At 37.6% G+C, this 21,789-nt stretch overlaps 1 protein-coding gene across 1 annotated transcript; it reads right to left on the reverse strand.

Annotated features, from left to right (window-relative positions):
• Positions 1-1,259: 1,259 nt before the first annotated feature.
• Positions 1,260-21,513, reverse strand: LOC124961050 (transport and Golgi organization protein 1 homolog). The gene is given in 25 exon segments (XM_047519779.1): positions 1,260-2,922; positions 2,925-3,092; positions 4,093-4,264; positions 5,656-5,727; positions 5,852-5,928; positions 6,030-6,098; positions 6,785-6,922; positions 7,090-7,190; positions 7,310-7,377; positions 7,454-7,489; positions 7,604-7,664; positions 8,538-8,639; positions 12,737-12,875; positions 13,044-13,134; positions 13,223-13,278; positions 14,217-14,292; positions 14,392-14,514; positions 15,179-15,283; positions 15,464-15,535; positions 16,535-16,645; positions 16,734-16,811; positions 17,003-17,091; positions 17,839-17,860; positions 20,384-20,515; positions 21,245-21,513. Coding segments are annotated over 25 exon segments (2,427 nt in total). The 5' UTR covers positions 21,356-21,513; the 3' UTR covers positions 1,260-2,764.
• Between the last annotated feature and the right edge of the window lie 276 nt (positions 21,514-21,789).

The raw sequence follows: 21,789 nt of genomic DNA on the forward strand, positions 1-21,789 counted from the left end.
GGCAGCACTCTGTACCCTGTGGAGTACTCAGTACCATTTTGTTTGATGTTGCTGAGGAGATCTACAAAATACTCCCTTCAAACCAACTATTAAAATGTAGCAAAACTGAAAAATTGTTCTTTCTCTTTTCTCATAGACCATAACACATGTATATGAGAGTGATACTTTATATGAAGAAGCATCTAGCATCCTTCACATAAGCATGGTTTAAATGAACGAATATATTTCTTCAGAATTAAAGAAGTTTAAATTGAACATTATGAATAGCTTAGTTTTAATTCAGGCCTGCATGAAATGACAAAACAAACAAAAAAAAGTGATTGTCTTGAAGCAGTTCACACAAAACACTCCATATCTCCCAAGTTATTTAAATTCACTTTCCATTGGGGAGCTAAAATGAGCTGCTGAATAATAACTATAACTGTAGTCATAATACTTTCAGGCTAAAACACTACTGCTTCACCAATGAAATAATCTTAGCAACTACACCCAGAAACGATAAGCAGAAGAGCAGTTCTGAAACACATTGCTTTTGAGACAGAAAAGTTTGAATCAAGGGACAGTATTCTCTACACCATCAAGGGGCAGCTAGTTTGGACTTTGCTACAGAAGCGCTACACTCAGATGGATGTAAGGGGAGACAACTATGGGTGGGTTCAGAAATACTCAGATAAACTTTCTATCTTACTAACCAAAATCAATGGCTTTCCATCTTACTAACAGAATAAATACCAAAAAAAAAAAAAAAATTTTTTAAGGTAAAAATACTATTGTTTTGAATAAAAAAATAAATTTACCTTTCCTGTTTGATTATCTTCCTACCTGGTTTCACCTTTATTTAAATGTGATTTTTAAATTAGAAGTATCATTAGCCTGGTACAGTGGCACACACTTGGAATCCCAGGGACTACAGAGGTTGAGACAAAGCCAGCCTGAGCAAAAGCAAGGCCCTAAGCAACTCAGTGAGACCCTGTCCAAATAAAACACAAAATAGGGCTGGGGATGTGGCTCAGTGGTTGAAAACCAGAGTTCAATCCCAGTACCAAAATAAATTAGAAATTATATTAACTGCAGCATTGCCTTACGTCCTTAGGAGGTTAAGAGATACACTCAAAATTGGTGTTGGTGACTTCAATTTTATTTTTACATGGTTTAAAAATGGCATATGCTATTACATGAAGTTTTCCTATTATATACAGCTGCTTCTGTTCTTTTTATTAAATGGAAGTCATGTAGATTGAATTCCTCCTGGAGGACTCATGAATTCATTTTGAAATCTGAGTTATCTTCTTTCAGAGATTCTGTCTTTCTAAACTACTGTCTTCAGTAGTTTTAGGATAAAGAGATTTTGTTTCACACTGACGCTTTTGCTCCCTTTTCAGAATACTCTTAGTGAATTCAACAGAACAATGACATGTCATGCTCTAGGTTTCAATAATCCTATTACTTCCTAGGACTTAAAAGAATGAAAGAATGTAGCCTTGCAGTAAACAAAAGTACCTGCCTTTTACAATGTTAATTTCATCTAAATCTTTAAATGTGCTATAAAAGTGACTATAATTGATAGTACAGCTCTGGAGAACTAGTTCTTAGAAGAATCATTTTCAAGATAGTAGTTACAGGTTCAGGACTTTAAATATGGTACAATTCCAGATTCTGACCCTTAATTGAGTTTTCAGTAAAAGTAGTAGTGTTCAAATATTCATTGTAAAATAGTATCTAACAAAAAAAGGATTTAATTCAGCCCATAGTTGCTGATTGAAGACACATCAGAAGCCTTAGAGTTTCCATCATTCTTTCTCATAGGATTATACTCTTGTAATTTTTTTGGTCATATTTCTTGAAAATCGGTGGCAAGGTATGGGAAGGAGAAGAGATTGTACATTTTAGAAAAGAAATGCCCTTATTTTTTACAGACATGACGTATCACTTTGATTTTGCTGTTATACATCCTTAAAAGCAATAATGGCAAACGCAGTAGAACTTCAGGTAGAACAATCCTTGCTGCTAATGTAAACTCATTCTCAGATAGGCAGTGAGGGTTGGAAAAAAGCACATGAATGTGCTATAAATAGAACCACAGACTTCTCAGGAGTAAAAGAAATCCCTTGTAGAGTCCACAGGTGAACAAGGGCCAGCTTCCTTAACAGTGAGCAACAGGGAGTGTGCTGCCAAGTCACTGTCTTTACTTCTGACTCTGAGTTTACATGCTTTCCAAATGGCACAAGTCTCATGACAATCCAATGAATCAACAGATGCTTGAGGAATATTAATAAACAATCTTTTATTTACTATCATTACAAAGAACTTCAGCAAGAAGGGAAATAAGTTTAGGAAATAAGTTGAGCGAACATTTGTAGTGTAACAATCTGTGACCAGATATTAAGACAGAAACATCAAGCTTGTGAACACCATTGCTTTCTACCAACTGACTGTACTCAAAATAGGATAATGGAAATACATGTTCTTAAAGCATTTCCACAGGAAATGTTCATATTTTATGACCTTCTAAATCATTTAGCAAGTATATATGCTACATTAACTAAAACACAGGTATTCCTTATTGCACACTTCAAAGCTGGAAGGCTACATTAGCTTAAGAGGTGATCATTATTTAAAAGGGGAATGATAGTTTAGAATTTTTTGGCTCAAAAATGCACACACTGCCAAGGTACCTTAGTTATAAAAATAAACCCTTAAGACTTTTGGATTTCAAAGCCAATAATCCCTTTACGCAATGAAGAGTGCACAGTCCACATTCTGACTAAGTGTCAGAGGTCATGGTTACAGGCTGTTTTAAAGCCTGCGAACAGTCCTGGCTACTGCTCTGAGAGGCAGATGAAGGCTCATCTCTAGAGCCTGAAGGTGTCAAGTCTCTTGCAGCAGGTGATGGTGAGTAGTCTTGGGGATCATGGTTTGGGGTGGTAATCGGGTACCAGGAATGAAGTACTCTCTCGGACCAAAAGAACCTAAAGGTCTAAGTGGTGCGGGTCCTGGTAAAAATTCCCGAGGGTCAAGAGGCAGATCCCGTTTTCCAGGTGGAACACCTGGTGCATATTCTCTTAAGCATAGTGGTGGATGCACACCAGGACCTGGAAAATAAAAAGGAAGTTATGTAAATACCCACAAATGTATAAATGAGGATGATTTCAAGTATGTTAATATAGTTTCTCATCATTTCTCCCAAGCCTAGAAAATCAAGTGGTGACATCCTGCCTTGACAGGAGAGGCAAAGTGAGCTTGAACAAATTTAGCTTACAGCCTATGGCCAACCAGCCATGAAGCAACATAGGAAGGATTTAAGCATGGCTCTACTTAGCTCCAGGCTTGTCACTTTTGTATCCCCACCATATAATGGCAGAATTATTTCTATCTCAAAAGACCTCCATTTTTATTTGGAAGTACTATATACCATGACAAGAGGATAGATTATGAAATAAGAACTTCATGGCATCAAAGAAATTTTGATAAAAGGAAATGCCACTGTCTACTACTGTATCAATTAAAAATTCATGGTGTATTTCAGCATGGACCTTATACATGCCATCAGAATCAAGGTGCATGCCCTCCTGGAAAAGGCCTTCCACAGCCACCTAATTCAATTCAGCAACATTTATTAGGTCAGTGTTAAATCCTCCTTAACACTTCTCTCTGAATTTTCTCAAGGTAAGGAGGGTTTGACTTTTCCTTTGCTATATTCTGTAACCTATTGCTTATGCTTCTATCATGGGTGGTTACGACTTTATGTTGTAGGCTGTACATATCTGTGACATTGTCCGTCTCATCCACCTTTCCATCCATTGCAGTACATAGCCACTGATTTCCAACAAACATCTGCACAAATAATTTCTCTGGTTTTCCTGTACATAGCCACTTTCCTTGTCTATGAGAGAGAGCTACTGCCTATCTCGGTATAAGATTATGTAGTGCCTGCCCCATGTGCCCCAAGAAACTGGAGGAAATGCTAAAATGTACTAAGCCACCTTTATTCCTGCACTGTAAAGCCCAGAGATAGCAACTGGTTTAGCAAGGAATAGAAAGAAAAGATGAATATGATTTACAGGTCAATCAGTAGTGTTCAGATCATCATACCAAATGGTGGAGGTCCAAAAGGCTCAACGAGCTGAAGTGGCCAAGGAATTGGCCCAGGAAGTGGCCGAGGTGGCAGTCCATATCGAACAGGTGGTGGTAGGGGCCCTCTCACGGGGGAGCCCATGAGAGATACCCCTGGGAAACGAGGGGGCCCTTTGGTAGCCATATTAACCTGAAATTTAAGATTTGAAAGCAGATAGTTTTAAAATTCCTGTATATTAAGACAAAGTATCAACCAGGTAAACGCCAAAACCCAGGACAGGCACCTGTCCAGAGAGGACCATCAGTGCAACAAAACTCTACCACTCCCACACGTTCCCATCTGACAGCTGACAGAGGTTAGAAGGATGCCGCAAGAGCAAGCAGAGTGTGTTACTGATTATATCTGCACGGGAAAGGGAAAGGCAAGAAGACTGGCAGAAGGTATTAACAGGTGACTTCTGACCAGTACGTCATGCTCTATACACTACAGCTGATTTCAAAGGGAGCCCCTCCCCCACCACAGCTCTTTCATCACAATAGCTCAACACTTGCGTATTAAGAAGGTACAGAACATAATGAAAACTCCATTCTCTATGCATGTAATAATAGCTATTATTCAGAGTATCTTCGGCAAGCCTTTCATATATCAGTCAAATTCCCAGAACTTTTAGTGTCTTATTTTAACTAAGAGGGAACTGAGGCAAATTTGCTGAAGGTCTCAGTGCATGTAAAAGGCCTGGCTTGAACTCAATCCCAGGTTTGCCTCTAAGCTATGCTCCTCCCACCTCTACTCCTCTCTATCAAAGGGTCTCTACTCTCTTTAAAGTCTTCAACTGAGAAGGGGTTTGGGGTCTTATCTAAGGTGCCCTTAGATAAAAACATTTCTCAAAAAATGTATATTCCTGGTATAGACATACAAGAACTCGCAAGTATTTTCCAACACGATACTATATACACAAATTAGAAAGACAAAGCTTTCATATTTACTTTCATTTACATTACACCGTATGAGATAATGACTATTTCCTATGAGAAGTGGGTTGGAAACTAAGCAATTACATTTTTATTTTAATACAGAGCAGCAGAAGACCTACCAGACATAATAGCTACACAAGTTACTAAAGAATGCACTCATGTGAACAAATGAGTCTATTGCTTGGGACTGGCTCAACAGGTCATTTCACATGATCATTATTCACTGAAACACTGTTTCACTTCCAGAAAATCTGTTACCCATCTCATTGAAATCACTCAAAATCAGGTTTGCCTCCTACTGTACAAATGGAGGAACTCCTAAACAGCATACTCCCAAGGATAATAATGATGAATTATGTAATGTATAATGAATTTATTTTGCCTTAGAACATTCAACACAAAGTACAATGTGAAGTTGGAGTGATGACTTTTCACATTCTGAAGTTAATGATGGTTACACACACTTCAGCAACACTCCCAAGTTAAGGAGAAAAGTACGTTCAGTACTGCATGCAGTTTAAGGCAAACAAGGTCAATGTCATGCTCCTCATATCCTTCCCAGAAATACACAGAACCCCGTTCAGTCCTCAACCTCTAAGTACTTACTGCTATTGGATGCTCAGCCAAAGAAGTAACAGTGGGAACTGAGGGGGACTCGGGTTCACGGGGAATGGATTGCTTTTCAAAAAACAAATGTGGTAGCACAAATAGAACACAAACAGGGATGATGTAAAGAGCAAGTGCTGTAGGAAAGCTAATGTTCCTGCACGACCTCATGATTCACAATGCCTGCAGAATTTACCTTGCCCTCATCCATCACCTTGGCTGGAGAAGAGCTCCTGGAGCTGCTGTTCACAGGAGCTGGACCATGTCCCGGGTCTGTTTGAAGTCAGAGAATGAATTTAGAATCATTCCAACGTAAAAGAATAAATATCCTGCATCCACAATCCTAGAGTCTTTGAAATGACTTGGCTCCTTACCAGAGGCAAAGAGTTTCCCAGATGCTTCAGAAGACCATCGAGGATGAGGAAAAGGTCCATCCATTGACCCTTGGGAAAGAAAGAACAGAGCCCTTGCATGTATTTTGCACAAGAAAGAAACCAATTGTGGGCAGGTCAGGGTTCAGCAATAACTAGAAAGCAACATTAAAGACTGGTTGCCCAATATATAAGTCACAATTTATGCAGAGATTTAAGTAAGTAAAAAAAGAAATGCCTTGGATTGAAAGACCAGCAGGGAAGCCCTGCACATTAAAAGTACTGGTCCTGACCTTCAAGCTATAGACTTGAAGTATGTAGGCTGGCTTTTCTTCACTGTGTATAACCTGACTTCCAATCTTACCAATACTATAGACATATTTAAAATTGGAAATAAGACTCAGTATTTCACATTATTATAATGACAATGGAAATATAATGCTGCATAGAGTTTTAAAGCTACTTTTAGAATATTTGAAAAAGGAACACCATAGAGAGTTAATTTAAAGATAAAGGCTTACACTTCACAGTGTAAAATTATAAAAAAAAATAATAATAATACAGGGACATCCAGGAATAAAATGTTTTCTATTCTACAGCAGATTTTACAGCACACTATTTATCCAATAAGACAAAATAAGAAATTTTCTTCTCTATATGTACAGGCCCACATTCTATAATGTTTTCAATAGAATACTCAAAAGGGGGGAAAAAAACCCTTGAAACAGTTTATTGCAAAGCAACATGTGAATGCTCACCAAATTCACTTCTACCCATATCTCTTCCATTCAGAGTAGTAGAGACAGGTCTCCCAGCTGGCTCTGCTGTCAGTGGAGGGGAACGTTCTCCAGCACTCACAGGGGACTGGCCAAAAGACCCATTCTTGCTCAGTGGACCTAAGGACAACAATGCCTTGTTCCCACTTAAAAGCAGCCTTTACACGGCCCGCCCTTTAGCAAGTCATTCAGATTATTTCATAACCATTACACAAAGAAATAAAAAGTAATTTACATACATTCTGCACCAAGAAATAGTCTATCTCCCCTTACAAAGTGCCCCCTACCTCTCTGGGGAGGGTTTTGTGTCTTTGCTCTTCCCGCCATTGGTTTTAGAATCACAGGTTCATCTTGCTGCATTGCCAACTTTTGGGTCATTTCCAATAATCTTGAATATTGAGAAAGAATGGACTTGAATGTGAAACAGTAATCTACTCCTTCTTAGATACCATCTAGCATAGTCTTAAAACACTATAAAACATACAGGAAGGTATCAAAATCACATACTTGTGTCTCAAATTAGCAGCTTCCCTTCTCTCTTCAGCTATAGCTCTTTCTGCAGCACGAGCTTTGAGCTATTAGAGAAAGAAATATTCAAATTCGGTTGTGTAGCCTATACACAAAATAAGAAAAGGCGGGAAAAAGACTTACCCAGTTATCATGAGCTTTCTTCTCATGAGTGGCAATCTGAAAAGGACAACACATTAAAAAAATATATTTAGGGACTCATTATTCTAGCCTATAATGGTCTGTATTAGATATCAAAAAATTCTGCAACTACACAACAGTATTAATCACTACCTGATTCTTAAATGAGCGCTCTGCTTTCTGTATTTCTTCCTCCATTTCTTCAATTCTCCGCCTAAAAATTATACTTGGTTTTATTAGTCAAAACAATTGAATAAAGTCTGAAACAATCTGACCATGTTCCCTTTACTCTGTCAGCTATACTTTTAAAGATTTCATCACACATAAAAAACACACTTTATCTAGTTATACCAATCATGTGAGATCAAAATTAACATTACACTCAGGTGCAATGGCACACACCTGTAATCCTAGTGACTTGGGAGACTGAGGCAGGAGGAACACAAGTTTGAGGCCAGCCTCAGCAATTTAGTGAGAATCTATGCAACTGAGACCCTGTCTCAAAGTAAAGAAAGGTCTGGGGATATAGCTCAGTGGTACAGCATCCCTGGGTCCAATTCCCAGGATAAATAAATAAATAAATAAATAAATAAATAAATAAATAAAACCCAATACTATCTAATTCCATTCTACCTTAACTGCGAGAGATTCTGAATTGATAAATTATAATTTCCTTAACTGTTCATCAATGTGCTCTCAAATAATTTTGCTAGGCATATCTTCTTCCTTAAAACTTTTCTTTTTTAAAATTATATCCATAGAAGATTTCACAGCTCTATCAAATGGCACATTAATGGTTTTAAAACATCGCATAGCAAACTGCTTTCTTAAAGAATTACTCCAACATACAAAACCCTCAGAACTCTTTGCATGAACCAAGTTCTCTTATGGTCTTGCCAGCATTTGGGTATAAGTCAATTTTTGTTAACATTTTTCATTATTCAACTGAAATTTATTTTTCTTCTGTGTGAACTGAATGTATTCATATCCTCTTATTACTTATACTTCTGTGCTCTTTTCTTCTACATCATGTCAAATCAGATTCAAAAGAAAGCTAACACTAGAGTTCATAAGACATTGAACTCACTTGTACGTTTTAACTTCCTGTGCAGACAAAACTGCCTTTTCATCTGCAGCTGACAGCCGCTTTGCTCTTTCTTGTCTCTCATACTCTTGTCGACTCAGTTTCCTAAAAATAAAACCAGTTCAAGTCAAACTTTCTCTTTTCCCCTAGCAGTGTGTATCACTGCTCTATTCAAATGTCACTTCCCACCCTTCTCTAAAATGCTTAGGATTATCAAATAGGAAGGAATTCAAACCTGCAATTTAGGAAATCAAAACTGGCAAATCACTTACATTTTCTAACTTCTGCTCTTAATTCTCTAATTACCAGTAAATAAAACAATTATAAAAACAATATGTGCCCCAAGGGCAAGTCTCCTAGGCTCAAGATGATGAAAACTCACTTTACTTCTAAGAGGAAAGTCAGGACTGATCAACCTAACACAAACATAGCAGGATAAAGCAGGGGAGAATTCTTTGTCATTTCTGCCATGGCTAAGTACATCTTTGTCATGCAGGAATTTGTTTCCCAATCCAAAACTGGTACCAAGATAGAGTCAGCCAGAGAGAAAGCTTTTCTGAACATGTCTTCTAACTATACAACTCACCACAGAACATTTTCACACTTTAGATACCAATTTCAAAAGAATTGTGATTAAGCAAAAAGGCAAATCTGAGTTCTGACAAATGTCTACCAACCACAAAAAGAATCCAAACTGACCCATGATCAGGATATTATCTACTGACAACAAGTTTTAACTTTGGTCATGAAAATCAAGACATTCATCTACTATAACAAAGGTAGACACATTTAATGGTTTAAAAAATACTTCCTGCTATCCTTGCACTGCTTTAGCCATAGTTCCAATTCAAAAGATAAGTAACTTGAAACTTAATTTTCCATGAATCAGAAGGAAAATTAGAAGAATTATAGTAACCAAATAGAAAAGGGGGTTATGTAGTCTTATATATTCTTCAGCAAATATTTTGAGTGTCTGTAATATACTAGTTACCTTGTAAAATGCTAAAGAAGAAAGGAGCTCACTGTTTAAGGTATAAATGATGACTCGGCTGGGATTGTGGCTCAGTGCTAAAGTGCTTGCCTAGCATGTGTGAGGTAGTGGACTCGATTGTCAGCACCACATATAGAGAAATGAATAAAATAAAGGTCAGTCGACATTTTAAAGGGAAACAAATATAAATGATGACTAAAGGAATATAATAACTTCCCCCTGACTCTGCCTTAAGAAGGAATGTGGAAAAAACTGAGTCTTGAGGAAGAGGAGAGAGAATTTTGTTTCCAATGATCAATGAACTAGCCTGAGAGCACTAAGAACAATCAAACCACCTTGAGAAGAATACACAGAATATGTGTTTGAAGGGATCAATGTTGATAAGGCAGGGAAGATATGTGTATGTGGCCAAGATCCATTAGAAAAAGGAATCTCAGACACACAATTAAGGCTGGCATTAAGGAATCACTGTGACTTTACATAGTCCGGAAAGTGAAGCCAAGATTATGAATTTCATTAAAGGAATAGAAACTCCAAAACTAAGAAATAGTTGGATGTGGTGGCCTACCTATAATCCCAAATACTCGGGAGGCAGAGGCAGAAGGATCAGATTGAAGATAGCTTGGAAAACACACTGAAACCCTGTCCCTTATGACAAGAGCAAGGAAGCGGGGAACATAGCCAATGGTAGAGCACATGCTCAACGTTCTGGTTTGAGCTTGTGGTACCCACAAAACAAACAAAAACCTGAAAAAGGCTGGGGTTGTGGTTCAGTGCTACAGTGCTTGCCTCACACATGTGGGACACTGGGTTCCATCCTCAACACCACATGAAATAAATAAACAAAATCAAGGTATTATGTCCATCTACAACTACAACAGTAGTTTTTTAAAAACCTGAAATATAGCAATTGAAATTAATAACTCATAAATGAATGATTTTAGGAGCAGACTTGAGAAGTAAAGTAAATCTTAGTACTTTTAACTAGGTCAGAAGTAAATATCCAAAATGAAGCAAATTCAGAATGTGGGAGGCAGGGAAATCAACTTCTAACATGTTTTACTGAAATTAGAAGAGAGAATGAGGTAAAATTAACATTTAGAAAAAGACCCAAAATTCAAGAGATGGTTAGTGGCCCTGAGTCACATAAATACAAGAGGTAAGGGGGTGTGGGGAGGACTACACCTAGGCACTCCCTGATACAACTGTTAAAAAGCCAGAGAGAAATGACTACAAGAAATAGGGCAGGGGTGAGACATTTGACAAAGGAAACAACAATGATAATGGACTCCTGAAAGAAAAATTTTAAAACACAAGACAATTAATTGGCTATCTTGAAAGTGCTAAACTAAGTAACAGTCAAAATTCAGCAACCAGAAGAAAGATCCTTTAAAAATGGAAACTGATTTCAACTCTAAGCAGGAAGCTTAGAATGTCCACCTACTATAATACAGATTATAAAAGTAGCAATATTTAATGGATAAAAATGCTATTCTCTGTTTATCCTTATACTACACTCTGATACACTCATCAAACCTATCACTAAAGCACAATGTTCAAACAGAAAGAAAGTAATTTCAAAGGAGAGACCAACAATGTAGAATGAAGAACTACAGAAACTGTAAATATGTGTATAAATTGAATGAATGGTGAATGAATGTCTTGTGGAGTTTGCAGTATATGAAGTACTCACATCCATTACCACGACAGTATCTAATCTAATCCAGGAGCTACTTAAAGCACAGAAATAAATAAATCTTTTAATCTATGTCGGGTTTCTATGAAGTTCAGGATATACAGCATGGCCTTTAAATTACAAGAAGATGAATATAACAATCTGTGATTACACCAAGCTTACACAGGGGATGAGGAAAACAATTAAAAATATTTAACTATTCAAAAGATACAAGAAAGAAAAGACAGGTCATGAAATAGAAAGCTAATTCTTCAAAACTTCAGGCACATATTGACACGGATGGACTAGTATTTTAGAAAGTCCACTCAAGCGGTTGTAAAGAAAATTAATCAGAATTTGAAAGAAGTTATAAAAAGATGCAGGATGAAGACAGGTGATTAGTTAGGTAGTAACAGAAAAGATGACCCAGGCATGAGCTAACAGTGCCTGGGGATGAGTAACAGAGTACAAACCACAGAGCGGGACTGAATGGATTTTGCTAGAATTGAAGAAAAGAGTGCTACATTCGACTGCATCACAAAGAAAATCAACTGTCATTTAGGTCATTCAGATTACTTGTAGGGAGAGAGAAAAAAGGTGTTCTTTAAAAAAAACAAGTGAAGAAACAAGAAATGTTTCTCTGAAGCTGGCCAAGCATTTAGAACAAAATTCTGAGATTCTAAACAGGTTGCTTGGAGAGAAAGAATTAGAAAAGTGAAGGGTAAGGTTTCAATGTTTAATGGCATTAGGCAGTAGAAGTGAAAAACACCTAAAAAGAGTTAGGTGTGTAAGGTCTGTCTTTGCTTCACAAGACAAAGACTGCTATATATATGATAAAGAATAAAATATAGTAGCAAATACAAAATCTGACACAAACAACCTATTATTAGAGAATTCAAATATTTTTGTGGATAAAAACTTCAAATGAACTGCCAAATTATATCTTTCCAAAGAAAACTAGCTCAGTGACATGTATATTTCAGAAGATTAATATATAAATAAATACTAAAAACGAGCACTTCTGTAATCAGAACTGCTAAGGGCCTCGTCACAGTTCAATTGTTCAGTGTGAACAGCTGAGATATTCGAGTCCAAAACTTACTTCAATGATACCTTCAGTAAGTAAATTTTATTCCTTTTAGAAGTTTTTATTCTGAAAAATGTCATCCAAATCACTGAGAATTTTAAAGGTCAACAGTTAGAGATATAAGTTCAAAACATATTAGAATTACATGACTGATCACAATGAAAGGAAACTGAAATAATGGTGGGATCGCAGGAAGCATCTGGATCTTCAAAACACAGGTATTTCCACATCAGTAACTGTTAGTACCAGGTAGCCACTCCCGCTTCATATGAATCTGACAATCGGTTAGATGGAAAGAACAATGCGAGTAATGGCACACAAACCACAAAGGAAAAAAAAAAATCTCTATTAATTACAACTGGAAGAGACTGTAAATATTCTTTCAAAAAGATAAAATTATGTGTACGAGGTCACAGAGTGATAGCAATAACAAACAATGAAAACCTTACCTGTGCAGAGCCATCTCCTCCTGCTGGTACAGTTCATTTAAAATGTCCACTTTCTGACTCAGAGTTTTGCAGTCATCTTGCAGCCCAGCTTTAGCGGATTGGAGTGAACTGCAGTCATCTTCTAATTTCTTTATTTGGTCTGTTAAAAGATAAAACTGATCTCTATATGTGTACGAGGACTTGAGAACTTGTTTGAGGGGGCAGTGGTGAGAAAAACTGAAGCAAGAGAGTAAAAAGCCATTCTTTATCTTTCCATAAGATTTTGGACTTCCCAGCATCTGGCAATTTCATCTCCAGAAGAACCCACCTTCTAGGTTACACTTTGCAGACATCGAGGCTCTGAGCTTCAGTTGTAAACGTTTTAGATCCTCTTCAACTAGTGATACTGCAGTTTGTGTCTAAAAATTACAGAAGGGAGACATACTCTTAAAAGTGAGGAACAGGAAGCATTCACAGGCACTATGGAACTCTCACAAACAACTATACCTGAGAGACATCCATCAGCTGCCTAATTCGAGTTTTCACCTTCGCACTCTGGTCACCTGAAAAACAAAAGATGTTAAGTGCTTTTCATTTCCTTCCTTTTTAACTCTATATTCTCCCAACATCCCCAAACTCAACAATGACCACGTTCAAACACTGAAAGGAAAAAGTCAATTGAACCATTGAATGACTGAGTCAATTGAGTAAATTCATTGACTCTTAAGAGAATTGCAAGCTTAGATTTAAGAAAAAAAAAAATGAATTCCTAGTTTGTGCAATAAAAATGTGATCTGTGCTACTCTTGTAAGACAAAAGCCTTTCTTCTCTCACAGATCTGTCTCCACCTGGAGAAGTAAGTGCCTTATTTAGAAAGATTCAATCCTCTAGTTTATCCTTCAATCTACCAACAGGTGTGGTGTAAAACACTCTATGCAAGCTATATCCAACTTGGGAGAGAACATCTGGAAATATTTTCCACATCAGTAAACACTGCTACCCCTCCCTCTAGCTTCCTTATAGCCTCTAGCCTCTGTTCTCACAGCCTTAGTTTAAGGCTCCAAACACCTCACTACTCTTAAAACTGCCATGGGCCTTAACACCACAGAGCCATAGAGATGATGAGTATCAAAATCAAATATCACCTGCATAAAGTTGAGAAACAAGTGTCTCTTACTGTACAATGTTCAATACTCACAGGTTGAAGACATGACTATTGCTCTGCACTGTACTTACCTAGTTCTCAATGGGAACTTCACATGCCTATTCTTCACATGCCTATTGCTACACTACACCCCAGCAACCCACCTCTGCCAATGCAACAGACGTTTCTATAGATCCAGGGAGATGCACCTACAATTCTGCACAGAGCTTAAGAAGAAATTCAGTCAGCTGAGAAGTGGTATCTGTCTACTTAAAGACAGGAAAGCAAACAAGAATTCAACCTCCCTGAGACCAATCTTACCTCCTACTTCTCCATTGGCTAGTTCATCTGACTCACCTCCTCCTTCATTTTGACCCTCACATTCTGATTCAAGCTCTATCCGATTCAGCTGTGTAATATAATTAGTCAAAGCCTAGAAAAGAAGTAAAAGGTTGGAAGAGTCGTTAATTTTAATTCGGAAGCTTTCAGGAGAATTCCCGAGACCAAGCATGTATTTGGAGATTAAACTTACATTAATAATATCATCTTTGTGAGTAACAGCTACTTCTATATCTCTCTGGGACTTCTCAAATGATTTTATTTGCTCACTGAGCTCAGCATGTGATTCACTCCAGTCTTGGATTTCCTGCTGCAACTGAAAAGTCAAAACATGTGAATTCCTATGGGTTAGGGTGGGGTTTTGCCCTGGAGACATCAGGACCACAAGATTTAGACAGGGAAATAGAAAGCCATACCTCCTTGGTAGCCTGTCACTCAGGGTTGAGACTTCAGTTAAGGAAGAGGGAAGAGTGGCCCCAACCCTCAGAGCTGCAGTAAGAACGTCAGAGCTGTCAAGGAAGTTGACCCTGTTGATTGCATTCCCCAGAAAATTGCTGCCAATTCAAATCACTTCCTTCCAGTAAGAATGAATGGGCATATGTGACTGGCTCCTGAATTCAGACTCCTTATCATATAACCTTCCCTTGGCCCGCGAAGAAGTAACTACTCAAAAAAGGGTTATAAAATACTTAATTTTCTGCTTGAAGAAGATTCTTTCAGGCTATCAAGTTAATAACTGATTGATGTTTGATAAGAAAAGACCAACACTCTAAGGACTGAAATAAGCTGTAAGGAATAGAAAATTCCAAACACATGGAGAACGCATATATGCACTCCATTTGGGGAGAAAGGTTTAAATTTGCACATCTTAGAAAAGGTCTTGCATGAATAATTCCTTACCTTACAAACAAATCCAAGACACAAGGTAATAATATTCACTTCCCTAGCTTACATTATGTATGACATCAATTTTTCTTTACCTGCTCTTTCTTCTTCTTAAGCCTAGCATTTTCTTCCTGAACCCGATGGCATTCACACTTCACCTTGTATTCACCAACCTTAGCTTCATTAAGAGCAATTTGAACCTAATGCAAAACACCACAGTTAGTGAATTTATTCCTCAGAAAAAAGCAAAGTTACACTTTCCCAAACCAGACATCATGTAGTTCTCATTTGTTGCACATTTTAGCACACCTTAAATTTTTGGTCTTCAACCAAACTAATATGTTGTATTAATATCCTGTAGCAGGTGTTGGCAAGTTTACCTGGGAAAATTCTGAAGCATTCATTGAAATAACAGCCTTTAACTTCTCTACAGAGTTCTTCTTTTCTATTATCTGCCCGGTGAAAATAGAACACAAAATATGCATGAGGATTTCAGTAGAAATACTGATAGAAATATACATATATGCTAAAAAAGATAAACAAGACAAAATGTATTTCAGCCCACCCCCTTACATTTCAGGTAACCAGACTAAAAGGTCAAAGTACAGAAAATGAAAATGAAATAAGGAAATAAAAGTTTTAAACGAACAGAAAATTAGTTACTCTTTTAAGTACACCAGTTCAAATTAGGAATTTTTTTCTAGTGATGGAGAAAAAAGATTTCCCAAGATCATGTTAAAGCTCTCTTGCCTGAAGTAAAAATGATAGAATCTAAGGGAGAATAGACAGATCTCACATACAAAAGAATTCCAAAAAATTATAAAGATATTTGCTCCTCCAGGTAGTGGAACAGAACTCTTCACTCTTTGCAGTGCCTGGGATTGAATCCTGGGCCTTCTGCATGCTAGGCAAGTGTTCTACCATCAGCTGTATCCTTAGCCCTTAACTCTTCACACTTTCACTATGGACTGTACATAGTAACTTCCAAAGAATAGGCAAGGGATTGGAAGAATCCCAGTGGAGAAATCTGGTGAACACTACCTCAGCTGGGTGATCAAGCTTACCTGGGGGTGGGATATTTCAGAACACTCTCGACTATCTTTGCAACTTTTATGTAATTATAGAACTATTCTAAAGTAAAAAGTTTTAAAAAATAGGATGCTGTAAAACAAAACAATATACAAACACTCTTCGATGGGGCAATAGTTCCTGCATGTTTCAGAGGGCAGAGCAAAGCAATATGAAAATTATCCAGGATTGAGGACACAAATATAAAAATTAATTTGTTGGATCAGTACTGAAATGTTCCACAAAATGGGCAAAAGTCGATTCAACTTCCCTGACTCATAATCTGACTTTACTTAACACCACGGGGAAAGTCCAACTTAACCCATTTTACAAAATACTTCAAAAGTCAAAGCACACTAACACTTAGCCACCAAAACTCTTACCAAGTCCTCATTGTTGACATTCTGTTCTCTCTCAGATTCTAACATATCATGAAGACTTTTAGCTCTGTCCTCAAGAATCTCATTAGTTTCTTCAAGTAGCTTGATTTTATCCTAGGAAAACAGATGTCAAGATAATAGTTACTCATTACATTGACTTTAGAGTTTAGAATGTAACTCCCATAAAACATGGGATTTGTACCTTATATTTCATTGCTGCGTCGGAGAGGACCATATTTTGTTTTTTGGTTTCGTGGACGTGTTTCTTTGATTCTTTGATCTATGTAAAATAAAGCATTCAGAAGTAAAAGATACATGTTATAGTCTTACTAAAACTTACTTCCAGGTAAGTGACCCCTTCCAGAATGAAACAAACATTTAAAAATGATTTAAAAAAATCTCAACTATAAAACAGGTGGAAATGATTCAAGCTAGAATCAAGGGGGAAAGAAACTACAAAAATAATTCTACCTTCAGTTCATAATTTGACACTTTTTGCACTAGTTCTTCATTTTCTTTCTTCATATTCTTTAACTTTTCAGAAATTTGCTCTTCAGTAACTAAAAAGGGGGGGAAATCCAGATTATTACAATCACTAAATGAAATTCAATTAAATCAACTAAAAGCAAAGACATGTCATCTGGCATTATGAGGAAATACTTCTTTGCATAACGATTAAGCCTTTAAAAAGCAATCTACAGTTAATAGCAATAAGGGTGTGAAACACCATTAAAATTTAAGAAAAATATAAGAACGATGATATTTCAATTGAAGCTCATTTCAAACATGGGAAATACAGTAAAATGTAGTTTGATATTCCTCACTTCTTTTTTTTTTTTTTCCTTCTTCTTCCCCTCACTTCTTAAAACACTTTCTTCTCAGAAAATGGAATCACTTTAAATTTATGTAAATTTTTGGCAAAGAAAAACAAAATGAAAGCATACTGACTCACATTACCATTCTTTATCTACTGGAATCAATGACTGAATATATGATTAAATCATTAGCACAAAATACTGTTCAAATGTACTACATCTGCATTACATCAATATTCAAAGTGAATATGCCCCAATTTAAAACTACTCATTTTCTTCCCACAATTTGTTCCTCCTCATCTTCTATCTCAGTTGGTACCATCAACATCTACTCTTTTATCCAAGCTAGCAACCTAGGGTTAGTAAAATTATTATGAGTTAAAAAAATAATAAACATCAATAATCACTATCTACATCTAACATATATAAAACACACATCAAACAGAAATACAAAGGGTTCCTACAAGTTACAGAAGAAGGCTAAATATTTACCTTGATATATTCTTTCTTTGACCTAAAAGAGAGAGAAACAAAGATTAAATTGGATGTCATGCATCTGCATAAAAGGAACAGAATCAAAACCAAATGAGAATATACTGTCTGGTTCTGGATTAAAAAATAAGTAAAGGAGAACAAGAATTTCATTAGCATCTGTCATATAAAAATACTAAGGTATGTATCTTATGCTACAGTGAATATATATCTATTCCAATCTTATGACTTGAGAACTTACCTTTAATAATAGAAATGTCTATTTTCAACAAAGTACACTAATGCTTCACTTACTCAAAATTGTTTATTTGATAATTCTAAACACTCAGGATAAAGTCTAGAAACAATGACTGTTCAAAGAACTCTGAGGAAACAAAATTAAAGATATGCCACTTGTTTATTTTCTTAGATGTCGATGGACCTTTATTTTATTCATCTCTTTATATGTGGTGTTGAGAATTGAACCCAGTGCTTAGCACAGGCTAAGCAAGCGCTTCTATCACTGAGCCACAAACCCACCACCGACATGCGCTGCTTTCACTCACCAAAAAAAATCTTAGAACTCCAATTTCAATTTGGCTATTGGCTGAATTTAGAAATAATCTAAGAGGCTACATCACCTATTTCTGAAAACCACTAAAAATAGCAGTAAGAATTCTGAAAAAAAAAAAAAAAAAAAAGATTGCTAGAAGAAAATACGCAAGCAACAAGAGAAATGACAGTTAACATCTTCTGGAAAGAGCCAAACCTGAATTGTTTCCCAAAGATGGCAATGAACTGTCAGATAATAAAACCTAAGCAATAATTCTTTTAAAACTTCACTAAATTTCTTTGTAAATTAGCATATAGTTCTTCTTTACAATGATATAAATGGCGACGGGATACTCAGATGCATCCACAGATCATCCATGGTATCTTGGTAATACTGTAGACCCTAAAATACCACTTAGAATAATCTTGTTATAGAAAAATACATTCAGAAAACTCCAACATGGAAAGAAATGGACATGTCATTCTCATGTCATAGGCTTATAATCAGAGAGTAAGCTTTCACCCAAAATGACAGCAGGGGAAAATGGGAAGTAGCAAAAAGCAGGCATCAAAGGCAGGGACCAAAACTCCAAAGTCAAATGCTGAGACTGAGGAGCAGCAGCTAAGACCCAGATCCTACCTAACCTAGTGAAAATAGAAACAGGTGCCAGGGTTCTTGAAAGAACCAAGAGAGAAATAGAAAACATTTTCATTTTTCCCTTTTCTCTTTACCTTTCTATCCTCATTTTTCCTTTTAGCTGAGAACCAGTTCAATGAGATTAGAAAAGTCCTCAGAGAAATCCATGCAAAGGATAGTTCTTTTTAAGAAGGCATTTCTTTTTAAGTGCTTTTATACTCAATTGTACAAGGAGAGGAAACTTGTATTAACAATGGAATGTCCGAAATGATCAAGTAATCAGAAAAGGAATACTAAGATTTGGAGAGATTTGCGGCCAATGTTTCTGGCCACTTTTACTGCTGAGTTTCCACTGATGGCTTTTCATGCAAAGTTCACTTACCTAAATAATTTTCCTACGATTATGTTAAGTAACTTATCAAGCAGAATGACCTACAGTACAAACCTACGTATGTTTAAGCATATATACATGTATACATACGCAGACGCGTATGTATGTACACACATGCATAGACAAATTCTGCTCAGAAAAAAAAAAGACTAAGAAACAAAAAATGTAATAATATGTCTCTGGACAACATATAATCTATACTTCCAAATAAAAAGCTATTTCCTTAACATATGATTGGATGACAAAATCTTGGAAATGCATATATAAAACACCTGAAAAATTACCTCATCTCCTTCTTATCATTTTGCTATACTCCTCTGCAGCATTTTTTCCTGTGAATGTGTTTATATAACATACAGTTCATCAACATTTAAATCTTAGTTTCTGCTTTTTTCTACTTTACATTAAATTGTGAGCATTTTCTGTGCCTCAAGTCTTAGAAATATATAAAGCTGTCTACTATTCCATTATACGAACATACAAGAACTTAAAAATACCCCTGTAATGGAATAAGTTGTGCTAAGTTTTCAACCTAACACACAGTTCTGCTGAAAACCCTTACCGAAAATCATTAAATCACAGTTAATTATTTCTTTAGGATAGACTACCGAATATATTATGCTACATAAAAGGATGTTTATATAACTTATCCCATCTTTTATCTCACTTGAAGACTTCTGACACATATGAAACTACTGGTCAGAATGGCTGTAAGAATTACCAGTTCTACCCACTGTACCTACCTAATTCTTAATCTTTAGGTTTTGATACAAGAAGCTTATAAATTGACGATTTCTCCTTGAGATTTTTCAGGTTAGCTTGTTTTCTTTACCAACACAAAGATTACACTAAATTATTTTATAAAGTGAGTGTGACTTCAACCACTAATTTATGTTTAAGTTAGTAAACTGGAAAGGGGAGGGGCAGTGACTACAGAATACCCCATGCATTTATGTGCTAAGGTAGAAGGAAGTGAATTTACTCACAACAAGAATAGTTCTCCAGAAGAAAATGGCAAATGAAACAATTCCCAAGAAGACAGTGAGAAGTACAGGCTTCCACGGCAGTCCATAAAAATCAGGCCCAGGCTGAACACCATTGGGCAATGTGGCAACTAGCTGAAATAGACAAGTCAGAAGCAATGAGAAAACTTACATTCATAACAAAACAGTCACAAAGATTCATCATGGCAGTTCCAAAACCACCACCATCATCTGAAAACTACCTCCTCAACATTCTCCAATAGCTTCTTGGAGAGACAGGATCCTGGCAGTGTCATATTTCTTGTTTGCGCGCAGTGTTTAAATACTTTAAATTGAGCATCTATTTCCATTTGGAATAGGCCCTGCCGACATCATATTGTCTAACACCTGGCTAGAATCCCTCCGTATGATACTTCTCCCACAGACAACCCGGTCTATATGAGTAAAAAAAATTACGAAAGACAAAAACTTAAGTATATGAGGAATCTAACTTCCTTCTATGAAAGTCCATGTCTAACTCTAAATGTGCGCTCAAAGCGAGCCTATCAAACACCAGCCTTCGCTCCTCTACTCCACACCGCCCTCCTCAAGTGTCCAGAGGACTCTCATTCTGGCCCCACCTCCCAACAGTCTCCAGAGGGACAAGACCTACTGTGACGTCAGCTGCATTTGGGAGCCTAGCGAGGGGCTTGCCACCTCTCAGTACTGCGTTACAAAGTGCAATGAGGAGAGCGTCCAGTGCACTCACCGGCTCGCTTAGCAATACAGCTCGGTGCTGCCTGCCCGGGCCTGACACGCTCCATTTCCCCGTCGCCCTCAGTCAGTGCAGCCACTCCGCTCACCACTCAGCCACCCGCCGGCCACAGCGGGGTCCCTCCCTACAAGGGCTGCGTAGAGCACCGTCAGGGGTCCCAGAAGCTCGGGGTCCCCGGGAGAAGCGGCCACAGAAGGCACGGCGGCAGGTACTGAGTCCATTGTGCACGGACAGCTGAGCGGAGACCATGCTTCCCTGCTGAACGGCACAGGACTCAGACCTCTTCCGACGTTTCCTCCTTGCGAAGGATGCAGCACGGGGGGGCGGGTACTGGGAATGACCCTCGCCTTCCCTCGCCGCTGGCGCTTCCCGCCCTACGCCTGCAAAATACGTCATCAGCCAGTGCAGCGGGGCAGAGAGGAGAGGGGAGGGGCAGAGAGGGGAGGGGCGGGAGCGGGAAGAACCAACTGCCGTTTCAGGCTGGGGAGAGCGCCAGCAGAGCCCAACGGAAGAGTCGAAGTCAAGGGACACGGGGAGGAAAAAGGCTCATCTGATCCCGGAACTGGGAGAGGACACGCGGTTTAGAGCGCCCCCAAAACAGCTTGGCATCTAATAGAAGGGGAAAAAGTAGAAAGTCAGGCCTCCCGGGCCCTCC

Source organism: Sciurus carolinensis, chromosome 12 (assembly GCF_902686445.1).
Source record: "Sciurus carolinensis chromosome 12, mSciCar1.2, whole genome shotgun sequence".
In the NCBI taxonomy this organism is placed as follows: domain Eukaryota; kingdom Metazoa; phylum Chordata; class Mammalia; order Rodentia; family Sciuridae; genus Sciurus; species Sciurus carolinensis.